Below are 12,383 nucleotides of genomic sequence, written 5' to 3'. Positions count from 1 at the left end.
ATTTAAGGTGGTTGCTGTTATTTTATACAGCTGCAAATCACTATAAGGGTCATATTTATTCAAGCTAATAATAAGAACTCCAGACTTTGTACATAAAATGCTGTGTGTTTGAGTTTACTGGACTGAAACTCATTTGTTTAAAATTTAGTTTGAAAAATAATAAAGACCAGAATAACAAAAATCTTGTGGGCCCTACATTCTTTTTCTTACTTTCCAATATGGCTTTATCCATTTGTTTCCTCCCAGCCAACTAATTGCCATTTTATGAAGTAATCTTCCCTCACATTTATGTAATCCAATTATAGAACCCATTAGAAATTATAAAGTGGAGGCCAGGCCTGATAACAATAACTGTAATCCCAATACTTTAGGAGGCCAAGGTGGAAAGACCACTTGAGGCCAGGAGTTCAAGACCAACAGGATGTCTACAAAAATAAAAAATAAATGTGGTAAAACATACCCAGAGTCAGTTTGTTTTTCCTTCCAGTACTTTAATCATAATTTAATCAAAATGCTGCCATTTTTCCAGAGGAAATCAAGGGGAGTAAAACTGCAGGTCAAATCTCCAAAATCAAATGAACAGGGAGGAAAACGAGATTTGTTACAACCTAGTCTCTACTGTGGCCACTGATTACACACTACAGAAATCTTGGAGGGGTTCCAAGAGTGGGTGATAAAAGGAAAGTGCATCCATGAGAAGCTGTCAGGGGAGCGAGTATTCTCAAGACTCCTGGGACCCAGATATTGAAAGAGAAAATCTCCAAGCATGATTTACTTAAAAGATAGATGGGGAAAACAGCAGAGGGAAAGTTTCCTCAGAAAACCTCCGTATCTCTTTGGTGATTTTCCCTTTCTTCTGTATGTGATCTATGTTAATGATTATCACATTTAAATATCCTGCCCAGATCTCTCTCCTTGGCTTCTTTTTTGTAACTGCATAGCTCCACCTGAATGTCCATAAGCTCCAGAAATTCAGTAAGTCAGCACTGAGCTGAACTTACCCAATGACCTGCTTCTCTTTCTCCTTTCCTGTTCCCTCCTGTGGTCCCTTACCACCCTCCCATTCTCACACTAAGCCTCAAGTCCTTCTGAGGTGTTCCTTCTTGTTTATGTTTATTGGGCCAGTCACTAGTATTTTTCGAACCCATTTCCTTCACTCCCTCCTCCATCTCACACCAACACAATAGTAATCTGCTTCCTCAATTCCCTGCCTACAATCTTGTCCCCATGGTGTCTGTTCACACAGAGCAGCAAGCTGTCAGACCTTTCATGGTTCTCTGTTACTTAACCCTAACATGTTCTACATAATACCTCTTCCACAGCATGTTATTTAAATGCCTCCTGTGCAAATGGGGGAGGCTTTCATGGTCAAATAAGTTTGGGAAGCACTGTTAATCTAAAAATAGGTTCACTGCAGAACTTACCAGAACCTTTGATGTATTGGGAGTTTTTTAAGTGGGTACATTTATACAAGTATACAGTGTTTTCCAAACTTGTTCTTGGAAGCATTTTTGTAGATCTTCACAGAATTGTAAGATTGTAAAGAATCGTAAGAGAAATTGTGGGCCCAATCTTCTGTGGAACATACTTTAAGAAAAGCACATTTACAGAGTAGACTGCAGCCTGTATTATTTTGCCCCTGCTGATCTCCTCTGTGGTCTTAAGTTCTTAGAACATCAAATTTGACAAAATGGTGTGAAATGACGACGAGAGTAATGGCAAAACCGCAATTACTTTTGCACCAACCTAGAGTTGTCTGCAGATACCATTCTGTTGGTTTTTGCATGCCATCCTCTTTTGGGAATTACCTCCCTCCCTCCTTTTCCTTTCTTCCCACATGATTCGTTTCACTAACTCTAACTCTGGCTCTTCCTTTAAGATGCAGGTCAGGTATTTACCCTCTTGAGGAAGCTTTCTCTGGCACCTCAGTGTCAGACAGTAGATATTCGTCCTCTACATTCCTTGAAATAACTAGAGGCCTATATGGTTTTCCAAAACTAAAACAGCACCAAACTACCTACAACTCATGATAAGTTTAAAGCAGTTCACAGGACGCAGAAATTAAACAAATGAATTACTGCAATTAGAGGCCTGAGAAATGGTCAGTTCCAGTGAGTTATTTGTCCTGTAGAATTTTCCACATTGTGCTTCAACTGATTGAGTCTTTGTGGTGTTATTTAACATGTTTTCAGTCTCTCATAATGCTGATTATAGAGTCTGTAGAGCCAGGTGTGATTTTTGTCAAGAACTTTTCATATATGGTGTTACATGATTCCTGTGGCACTACATCAAGAAGTGGAAAATACCTGGTTGTCCTACTTTGATGTGGAAATTGACTGTTAAACCAGAAGTGTTATAACTTGCCAAAACATGCTAAGATATCTTACTTTGCCATAATATGCTGGCAGTAATTATAAGCAAGAATAAGGGGGAAAATACAAATTCTCCAAGGGGTAGAAAAAGAGTAGGGATCACAAATGGTTATTGCCATCTCTTGGATATCTTTTGTTTTGTTTTGTTTTTAGTTTTGTTTTTAACTTAAGAGACAGGGCCTCCCTGTGTTGCCCAGGCTGGAGTGCAGTGGTGCAATCATAGTTTACTGCAGCCTCAAACTTCTGGACTCAAGCTATCCTCCCATCTCAGCCTCCTGAGTTGCTGAGGCTACAGGCAGACACCACCACATCCAGCTAATTTTTAAATTTTTTTTTTGAGATGGGGGTCTCAATATGTTGCCCAGGCTGGTCTCAAACTCCTGGTCTCAAGCAATCCTCCTACTTCAGCCTCCCAAAGTGATGGGATTACAGGCGAGAGCCACCATGCCCGGCCAAGATGTCCCCTTTTTTTTTTTTTGAGACAGAGTCTCGCTCTGTCACCCAGGCTGGAATGCAGTGGCATGATCTCAACTCACTGCAACTTCCACCTCCTGAGTTCAGGCAATTTTCCTGCCTCAGCCTCCTGAGAAGTTAGGATTACAGGCATGTGCCACCACACCCGGCTAATTTTTGTATTTTTAGTAGAGACAGGACTTCACCATTTAATCAGGCTGGTCTCGAACTACTAACCTCGTGATCCGCCCATCTTGGCCTCCCAAAGTGCTGGGATTACAGGTGTGGACCACCATGCCCGGCCAGTGTATCTTATTGTAACAGTGCAGTTACACGCATAGATTGAATCAGCTTCCTTAACCTCCAGCATCTACCGGAAAACACCTCTCTTCTGGGTTTGTAGTGTAATTTGATATTACACTACAATATCAAATTAGAGATGAACCAGAAGCTTTTTGGAGTATGGATAGACAAAGTCATTGGGATATTACATGTAATAAAGTTTGAAAAAAATTTCTCAGACCATTTCATCTGCTTTTATAAAAGAATTAAATGTAACACTCAGGACTTTAGTGTTTGATATTATATTTATCATGTCTGCAGACAGACCTCACTATATAGATACAATTGAACTGCTTTAATCTTTACGAGTGTTTCCTCCATGTTTATACCAGCTTTTCTGGTTTTGTGACTCCTCCTTCCCTCCTTGTCTGTGAGCTGTCACTTACTGATGATCTAAAATGTGTCTCGCTGGAATAACTTCCATAGTCCTTCTAATTTGCTCTTTGAAATTTGTTGTGGCCTTAGAATCAAAACATCTAAACTGTGCTCAATGTTTCCAAACAGAAGTAACAATCAGTTCTATAACTAGTGCTGTATTATTTAATTCACAGGACATCAGAATTTGTTTTTTTATGCACTAAAAGGGTTTAATTTTAAAAGAATAGCCCATTATTGTAAATAAAACCTAATATTTTAAACTATATATATCTTTTTAATTAGATTACACCACCACCTTCACTGTCAGATCCACTTAAAGAGCTTTTTCGACAACAGGAAGTTGTAAGGATGAAACTACGTTTGCAACACAGTATTGAAAGGGTAAGAAATGTTTAAATTTACACTTATGCTAAAAATAACTGGTTTTTAGCAATAAAATGGCCTATAATTTTTTTATTAGTGGATTTTTAAAATTTAGAACCATTTTGAGAAGTGATTTGGTTTTATCTTGTGTTTAATTAGATGGAAAAATTTTAAGCCTATTTTAGGATAGCTGCTCCCATATTATAATTTATGTTGAGTATATTTTTAATATGTAAGTCTCTAATAACTTCTTGTTATTTGTTGAATTTGTAGAACTATAGCAGTAGATTCCTAGTGGAACATTTGGCTTTCCAAGTTTTGGAATCGTTGCTTGGTACCAGCTATTTTAAGGCAAAAGGGCAAAATACTTATAAAGGCTATGCTTATTTGTCCACGTAGGTCGGCCTTAGTATGTGCCTTCCAATGGTTAGTCTTGGCGTGAAATTACAGGAAGAAAAACCTTTATCGGGTTATTTATAGGAATTATAAGTCATTTCACTTGGATTTACAAAAATATGTTTAATCTTTGGGGAGGGTTGAGGACCTCTGAAAATGTGGTGTAAACTATGATCCTTCTTCACAGAAATATATACATACTCATATGCAAACAAAATTTGTATATAACTTCTTTGGTTCATACATGATTGATTTTCCTGGCACAGGTTCTTAATTCTTTTCCTACTGTGGACTTCTGTAACAGTCTAGGAAATTTAGAACCTCTTCTCAGAATGTTTTTAAATTTAAAAAATTCATAGAATTACAAAGAGAAGCAAGAAATGAAAGAAAGAAGCACAATACAGAATTTACAACACTGCATGACCCATTGACAATGAGCAATTTGTTAGCAATAAGAAGTCAGGTAATATAACACACATCAATAGCTATTTCGACTATAAGACGTTTGAAACCACCTAGTGTATATTCATCTGTGTACCTGTCCAGGTTACAGAAAGTCTTGCCACCTTACAGTTAAGAATTCTTGAGGGGTGGAGCCAAGATGGCCGAATAGGAACAGCTCCAGTCTACAGCTCCCAGCGTGAGCGACGCAGAAGACGGGTGATTTCTGCATTTCCAACTGAGCAAATGGCATACCAGGAGATTATATCCTGCGCCTGACTAAGAGAGTGCTACGCCCACGGAGCCTCGCTCATTGCTAGCACAGCAGTCTGAGATCAAACCGCAAGGCGGCAGCAAGGCTGGGGGAGGGGCACCCGCCATTGCCTAGGCTTGAGTAGGTGAACAAAGTGGCCAGGAAGCTCGAAGTGGGTGGAGCCCACTGCAGCTCAAGGAGGCCTGCCTGCCTCTGTAGACTCCACCTCTGGGAGCAGGGCACAGCCAAACAAAAGGCAGCAGAATTCTCTGCAGACTTAAATGTCCCTGTCTGACAGCTTTGAAGAGAGTAGTGGTTCTCCCAGCACACAGCTGGAGATCTGAGAACGGACAGACTGCCTTCTCAAGTGGGTCCCTGACCCCCGAGTAGCCTAACTGGGAGGCACCCCCCCAGTAGGGGCAGACTGACACCTCACACGGCTGGGTACTCCTCTGAGACAAAACTTCCAGAGGAATGATCAGGCAGCAACATTTGCTGTTCACCAATATCTGCTGTTCTGCAGTCTCCGCTGCTGATACCCACGCAAACGGTCTGGAGTGGGCCTCCAGCAAACTGCAACAGACCTGCAGCTGAGGATCCTGTCTGTTAGAAGGAAAACTAACAAACAGAAAGGACATCCACACCAAAACCCCATCAGTATGTCACCCATCATCAAAAACCAAAGGTAGATAAAACCACAAAGATGGGGAAAAAACAGCAGAAAAACTGGAAACTCTAAAAATCAGAGCGCCTCTCCTCCTCCAAAGGAACGCAGCTCCTCACCAGCAACAGAACAAAGCTGGACGGATAATGACTTTGACGAGTTGAGAGAAGAAGGCTTCAGATGATCAAACTATTCCGAGATAAAGGAGGAAGTTCGAACCCATGGCAAAGAAGTTAAAAACCTTGAAAAAAGATTAGACGAATGGCTAACTAGAATAACCAATGCAGAGAAGTCCTTAAAGGACCTGATGGAACTGAAAACCAAGGCACGAGAACTACATGATGAATGCACAAGCTTCAGTAGCCGATTCGATCAACTGGAAGAAAAGGTATCAGTGATGGAAGATCAAATGAATGAAATGAAGCAAGAAGTTTAGAGAAAAAAGAATAAAAAGAAACGAACAAAGCCTCCAGGAAATATGGGAGTATGTGAAAAGACCAAATCTACATCTGATTGGTGTACCTGAAAGTGACGGGGAGAATGGAACCAAGTTGGAAAACACTCTGCAGGATATTATCCAGGAGAACTTCCCCAATCTAGCAAGGCAGGCCAACATTCAAATTCAGGAAATACAGAGAACACCACAAAGATACTCCTCGAGAAGAGCAACTCCAAGACACATAATTGTCAGATTCACCAAAGTTGAAATGAAGGAAAAAATGTTAAGGGCAGCCAGAGAGAAAGGTCGGGTTACCCACAAAGGGAAGCCCATCAGACTAACAGGGGATCTCTCAGCAGAAACTCTATGAGTCAGAAGAGAGTGGGGGCCAATATTCAACATTCTTAAAGAAAATAATTTTCAACCCAGAATTTCATATCCAGCCAAACTAAGCTTCATAAGTGAAGGAGAAATAAAATACTTTACAGACAAGCAAATGCTGAGAGATTTTGTCACTACCAGGCCTGCCCTAAAAGAGCTCCTGAAGGAAGCACTAAACATAGAAAGGAACAACCAGTACCAGCCACTGCAAAAACATGCCAAATTGTAAAGACCATCAATGCTAGGAAGAAATTGCATCAACCAACGAGCAAAATAACCAGCTAACATCATAATGACAGGATCAAATTCACACATAACGATATTAACCTTAAATGTAAATGGGCTAAATGTTCCAATTAAAAGACACAGACTGGCAAATTGGATAAAGAGTCAAGACCCATCAGTGTGCTGTATTCAAGAAACCCATCTCATGTGCAGAGACACACATAGGCTCAAAATAAAATGATGGAGGAAGATCTACCAAGCAAATGGAAAACAAAAAAAGGCAGGGGTTGCAATCCTAGTCTCGGATAAAACAGACTTGAAACCAACAAAGATCAAAAGAGACAAAGAAGGCCATTACAGAATGGTAAAGGGATCAATTCAACAAGAAGAGCTAACTATCCTAAATATATATGCACCCAATACAGGAGCACCCAGATTCATAAAGCAAGTCCTTAGAGACCTAGAAAGAGACTTAGACTCCCACACAATAATACTAATAATGGGAGACGTTAACACCCCACTGTCAACATTAGACAGAGCAACGAGAGAAAGTTAACAAGGATATCCAGGAATTGAACTCAGCTCTGCACCAAGCGGACCTCATAGACATTTACAGAACTCTCCACCCCAAATCAACAGAATATACATTCTTCTCAGCACCATGCCGCACTTATTCCAAAATTGACCACATAGTTGGAAGTAAAGCACTCCTCAGGAAATGTGAAAGAACAGAAATTATAACAAACTGTCTCTCAGACCACAGTGCAATTAAACTAGAACTCAGGATTAAGAAACTCACTCAAAACCACTCAACTACATGGAAACTGAACAACCTGCTCCTGACTTGACTACTGGGTACATAACGAAATGAAGGCAGAAATAACAATGTTCTTTGAGACCAACGAGAACAAAGACACAACATACCAGAATCTCTGGGACACATTGAAAGTAGTGTGTAGAGGGAAATTTATAGCACTAAATGCCCCCAAGAGAAAGCAGGAAAGATCTAAAATTGACACCCTAACATCACAATTAAAAGAACTAGAGAAGCAAGAGCAAACACATTCAAAAGGTAGCAGAAGGCAAGAAATAACTAAGATCAGAGCAGAACTGAAGGAAATAGAGACACAAAAAACCCTTCAAAAAATCAATGAATCCAGGAGCTGATTTTTTGAAAAGATCAACAAAATTGATAGACCACTAGCAAGACAAATAAAGAAGAAAAGAGAGAAGAATCAAGTAGACGCAATAAAAAATGACAAAGGGGATATCACCACCCATCCCACAGAAACACAAACTACCATCAGAGAATAACACCTCTACCCAAATAAAATGGAATTATCTAGAAGAAATGGATAAATTCCTCAACACATACACCCTCCCAAGACTAAACCAGGAAGAAGTTGAATCTCTGAATAAACCAATAACAGGCTCTGAAATTGAGGCAATAATTAATAGCTTACCAACGAAAAAAAGTCCAGGACCAGATGGATTCACAGCCGAATTCTACCAAAGGTACAAGGAGGAGCTGGTACCATTCCTTCTGAAACTATTCCAATCAATAGAAAAAGAGGGAATCCTCCCTAACTCATTTTATGACGCCAGCATCATCCTGATACCAAAGCCTGGCAGAGACACAACAACAGAAAAAGAGAATTTTAGACCAATATCCTTGATGAACATTGATGCAAAAATCCTCAATAAAATACTGGCAAACCGAATCCAGCAGCACATCAAGAAGCTTATCCACCATGATCAAGTGGGCTTCATCCCTGGGATGCAAGGCTGGTTCAACATACGCAAATCAATAAATGTAATCCAGCATATAAACAAAACCAAAGACAAAAACCACATGATTATCTCAATAGAGGCAGAAAAGGCCTTTGACAAAATTCAACAACCCTTCAGGCTAAAAACTCTCAATAAATTAGGTATTGATGGGACGTATCTCAAAATAATAAGAGCTATGTATGACACACCCACAGCCAATATCATACTGAATGGGCAAAAACTGGAAGCATTCCCTTTGAAAACTGGCACAAGACAGGCATGCCCTCTCTCACCACTCCTGTTCAACATAGTGTTGGAAGTTGTGGCCAGGGCAATCAGGCAGGAGAAGGAAATAAAGGGTATTCAATTAGGAAAAGAGGAAGTCAAATTGTCCCTGTTTGCAGATGACATGATTGTATATCTAGAAAACCCCATCGTCTCAGCCCCAAATCTCCTTAAGCTGATAAGCAACTTCAGCAAAGTCTCAGGATGCAAAATCAATGTGCAAAAATCACAAGCATTCTTATACACCAATAACAGACAAACAGAGCCAAATCATGAGTGAACTCCCATTCACAATTGCTTCAAAGAGAATAAAATACCTAGGAATCCAACTTACAAGGGATGTGAAGGACCTCTTCAAGGAGAACTACAAACCACTGCTCAATGAAATAAAAGAGGATACAAACAAATAGAAGAACATTCCAAGCTCATGGGTAGGAAGAATCAATGTCGTGAAAATGGCCATACTGCCCAAGGTAATTTATAGATCAATGCCATCCCCATCAAGCTACCAATGACTTTCTTCACAGAATTGGAAAAAACTACTTTAAAGTTCATATGGAACCAAAAAAGACCTCGCATTGCCAAGTCAGTCCTAAGCCAAAAGAACAAAGCTGGAGGCATCACACTACCTGACTTCAAACTATACTACAAGGCTACAGTAACCAAAACAGCATGGTACTGGTACCAAAACAGATATAGACCAATGGAACAGAACAGAGCCCTCAGAAATAGTGCCGCATATCTACAACCATCTGATCTTTGACAAACCTGACAAAAACAAACAATGGGGAAAGGATTCCCTATTTAATAAATGGTGCTGGGAAAACTGGCTAGCCATATGTAGAAAGCTGAAACTGGATCCCTTCCTTACACCTTATACAAAAATTAATTCAAGATGGATTAAAGACTTAAATGTTAGACCTAAAACCATAAACACCCTAGAAGAAAACCTAGGCAATACCATTCAGGACGTAGGCATGGGCAAGGACTTCATGGCTGAAACACCAAAGGCAATGGGAACAAAAGTCAAAATTGACAGATGGGATCTAATTAAACTAAAGAGCTTCTGCACAGCAAAAGAAACTACCATCAGTGTGAACAGGCAGCCTACAAAATGGGAGAAAATTTTTGCAATCTACTTATCTAACCAAGGGGTAATAACCAGAATCTACAATGAACTCAAACAGATTTACAAGAAAAAACCCCATCAACAAGTGGGTGAAGGATATGAGCAGACACTTCTCAAAAGAAGACATTTATGCAGCCAACAGACACATGAAAAAATGCTCATCATCACTGGCCATCAGAGAAATGTAAATCAAAACCACAATGAGATACCATCTCACACCAGTTAGAATGGCGATCATTAAAAAGTCAGGAAACAACAGGTGCTGGAGAGAATGTGGAGAAATAGGAATACTTTTACACTGTTGGTGGGACTGTAAACTAGTTCAACCATTGTGGAAGTCAGTGTGGCGATTCCTTAGGGATCTAGAACTAGAAATACCATTTGACCCAGCCATCCCATTACTGGGCATATACCGAAAGGATTATAAATCATGCTGCTATAAAGACACATGCACACGTATGTTTATTGCGGCACTATTCACAGTAGCAAAGACTTAGAACCAACCCAAATGTCCAACAATGATAGACTGGATTAAGAAAATGTGGCACATATACACCGTGCAATACTATGCAGCCATAAAAAAATGATGAGTTTATGTCCTCTGTCAGGACATGGATGAAGCTGGAAACCATCATTCTCAGCAAACTATCGCAAGGACAAAAAACCAAACACTGCATGTTCTCACTCATAGGTGGGAATTGAACAATGAGAACACATGGACACAGGAAGGGGAACGTCACACACCGGGGCCTGTTGTGGGGTGGAGGGAGCGGGGGCAGGGATAGCATTAGGAGAGATACCTAATGTTAAATGATGAGTTCATGGGTGCAGCACACCAGCATGGCGCATGTATACATATGTAACTAACCTGCACGTTGTGCACATGTACCTTAAAACTTAAAGTATAATATAAAAAATAAAAAAATTCTTACTTGAATCGTGCAATTTGTAGAACTTTAATAAATAACAAAATGATACATCTTCCTCGTATTTGACCAATAAACAATTTAGAATTGTATAATACTTGAGGGCAACTTTAAATGTCTGACTGATATGAGAACAAACAACTTTACCATGTGGTGGCTCAGTAACTACTAGCTGCAAAATTGCTTGATATTGGCCAGCTATGTCATACAAGTATCTCGGCCAGCTGTGTCATACAAGTATCTCTACGCAGAACTGCAGTTAGGTGTCATATAGCAGCAGATCTCACAACTGCAGGGATTTTCTTTTGTTTTTTTGAGACAGTCTCACTCTGTCACCCAGGCTGGCAGTGGTGTGATCATCATGGCTCACTGCAGCCTCAACCTTCCAGGCTCAAACCATCCTTTTGCCTCAGCCTCCCAAATAGCTTGGACTACAAGCATGCACCACTACACCCAGCTAATTTTTTAAAAAAATTTTTGCCAGGTGTGGTGGCTCATGCCTGTAATCCCAGCACTTTGGAAGGCTGAGGCAGGTGAGGAGATCGAGACCATCCTGGCTAACATGGTGAAACCCCGTCTCTACTAAAAATACAAAAAATTAGTGTGGCTGCACGCGTTTAGCAACTCGGGAGGCTGAGGCAGGAGAACGGCGTGAACCCAGGAGGCGGAGGTTGCAGTGAGCCGAGATCATGCCACTGTACTCCAGCCTGGGGGACAGAGCGTGAGACTCCGTCTCAAAAAAAAAAATTTTATAGAGTTGGGGTCCCACTGTGTTGCCCAGGCTGGTCTCAAATTCCTGGGCTCAAGCAATCCTCCTGCCTTAGCCTCCAAAAGTGCTGGGATTATAGGTATGAGCCATTGTGGCCAGCCAGGAATTTCGAAGAAGAAATTAGTATAAAAATTTGGGAGGATATCAGTACATCTATAATATATTAATAATTTAGAAATATTTGTGATTTCTATGAATGACAAAGCTGCAGATACTTATGATTCTACTGTGGTTTGTAGACATATTCATGATTGAAAGAAATGCCAGTTGGAAGTTAGTGAAAATAAAGACATAATTTTTTCCAATCCAAGTTCACCGACTCCCCTACCCCTATTCTATCGTCAGGTTTCTTGAGGGTGTGAGGACCTCAAATTAAGAGCAACGCTGTTCAAGGGTCATTTTCCCCACAGAAAATGGTAACATTTGAATGCTATACTAAATGAACAAAGTTTACAGCCAGAGTCCCTGCCCATTTCCTCAGAACTTCCCCATGCTGCACTCTATCACCCAAGAAAGTAAGAGGAAGCAATACATTGGCACACCCATAACCTATCCTTAGAGGACACTGTTTGAGAGGCTCTGCTCTAGGGGTTTAAAAACACAAAATTAAGAATGCTGATCGAAAGTGTACTATTTAGATTGTCAGGTAAGCAACATTTATAATAAAATAACATCTCAATTATTTTAGGGGAGAGAGGCTCTGACTTTAGAAAATGTATTTCTTGGCCGGGCATGGTGGCTCACGCCTGTTATCCTAGCATTTTGGGAGGCTGAGGCAGGTGGATCACCTGAGGTCA

At 40.3% G+C, this 12,383-nt stretch overlaps 1 protein-coding gene across 11 annotated transcripts in view; it reads left to right on the top strand.

Moving 5' to 3' along the window:
* Positions 1-12,383, top strand: part of ANKRD12 (ankyrin repeat domain 12) — a 149,370-nt gene that overhangs the window by 123,701 nt on the left and 13,286 nt on the right. For all 11 annotated transcript variants that reach the window (XR_008540718.2, XM_016933312.4, XM_016933309.4 and 8 more), the window contains one exon: positions 3,828-3,926. Coding sequence is in view for 10 of the 11 variants with exons in the window: in XM_016933312.4 (XP_016788801.2) it covers positions 3,828-3,926 (99 nt within the window). In the remaining variant the exon portion in view is untranslated. The remainder of the gene's footprint in view (positions 1-3,827; positions 3,927-12,383) is intronic.

Source organism: Pan troglodytes, chromosome 17 (genome assembly GCF_028858775.2).
Source record: "Pan troglodytes isolate AG18354 chromosome 17, NHGRI_mPanTro3-v2.0_pri, whole genome shotgun sequence".
NCBI lineage: Eukaryota > Metazoa > Chordata > Mammalia > Primates > Hominidae > Pan > Pan troglodytes.
This window is presented reverse-complemented; position numbering and strand designations above follow the sequence as displayed.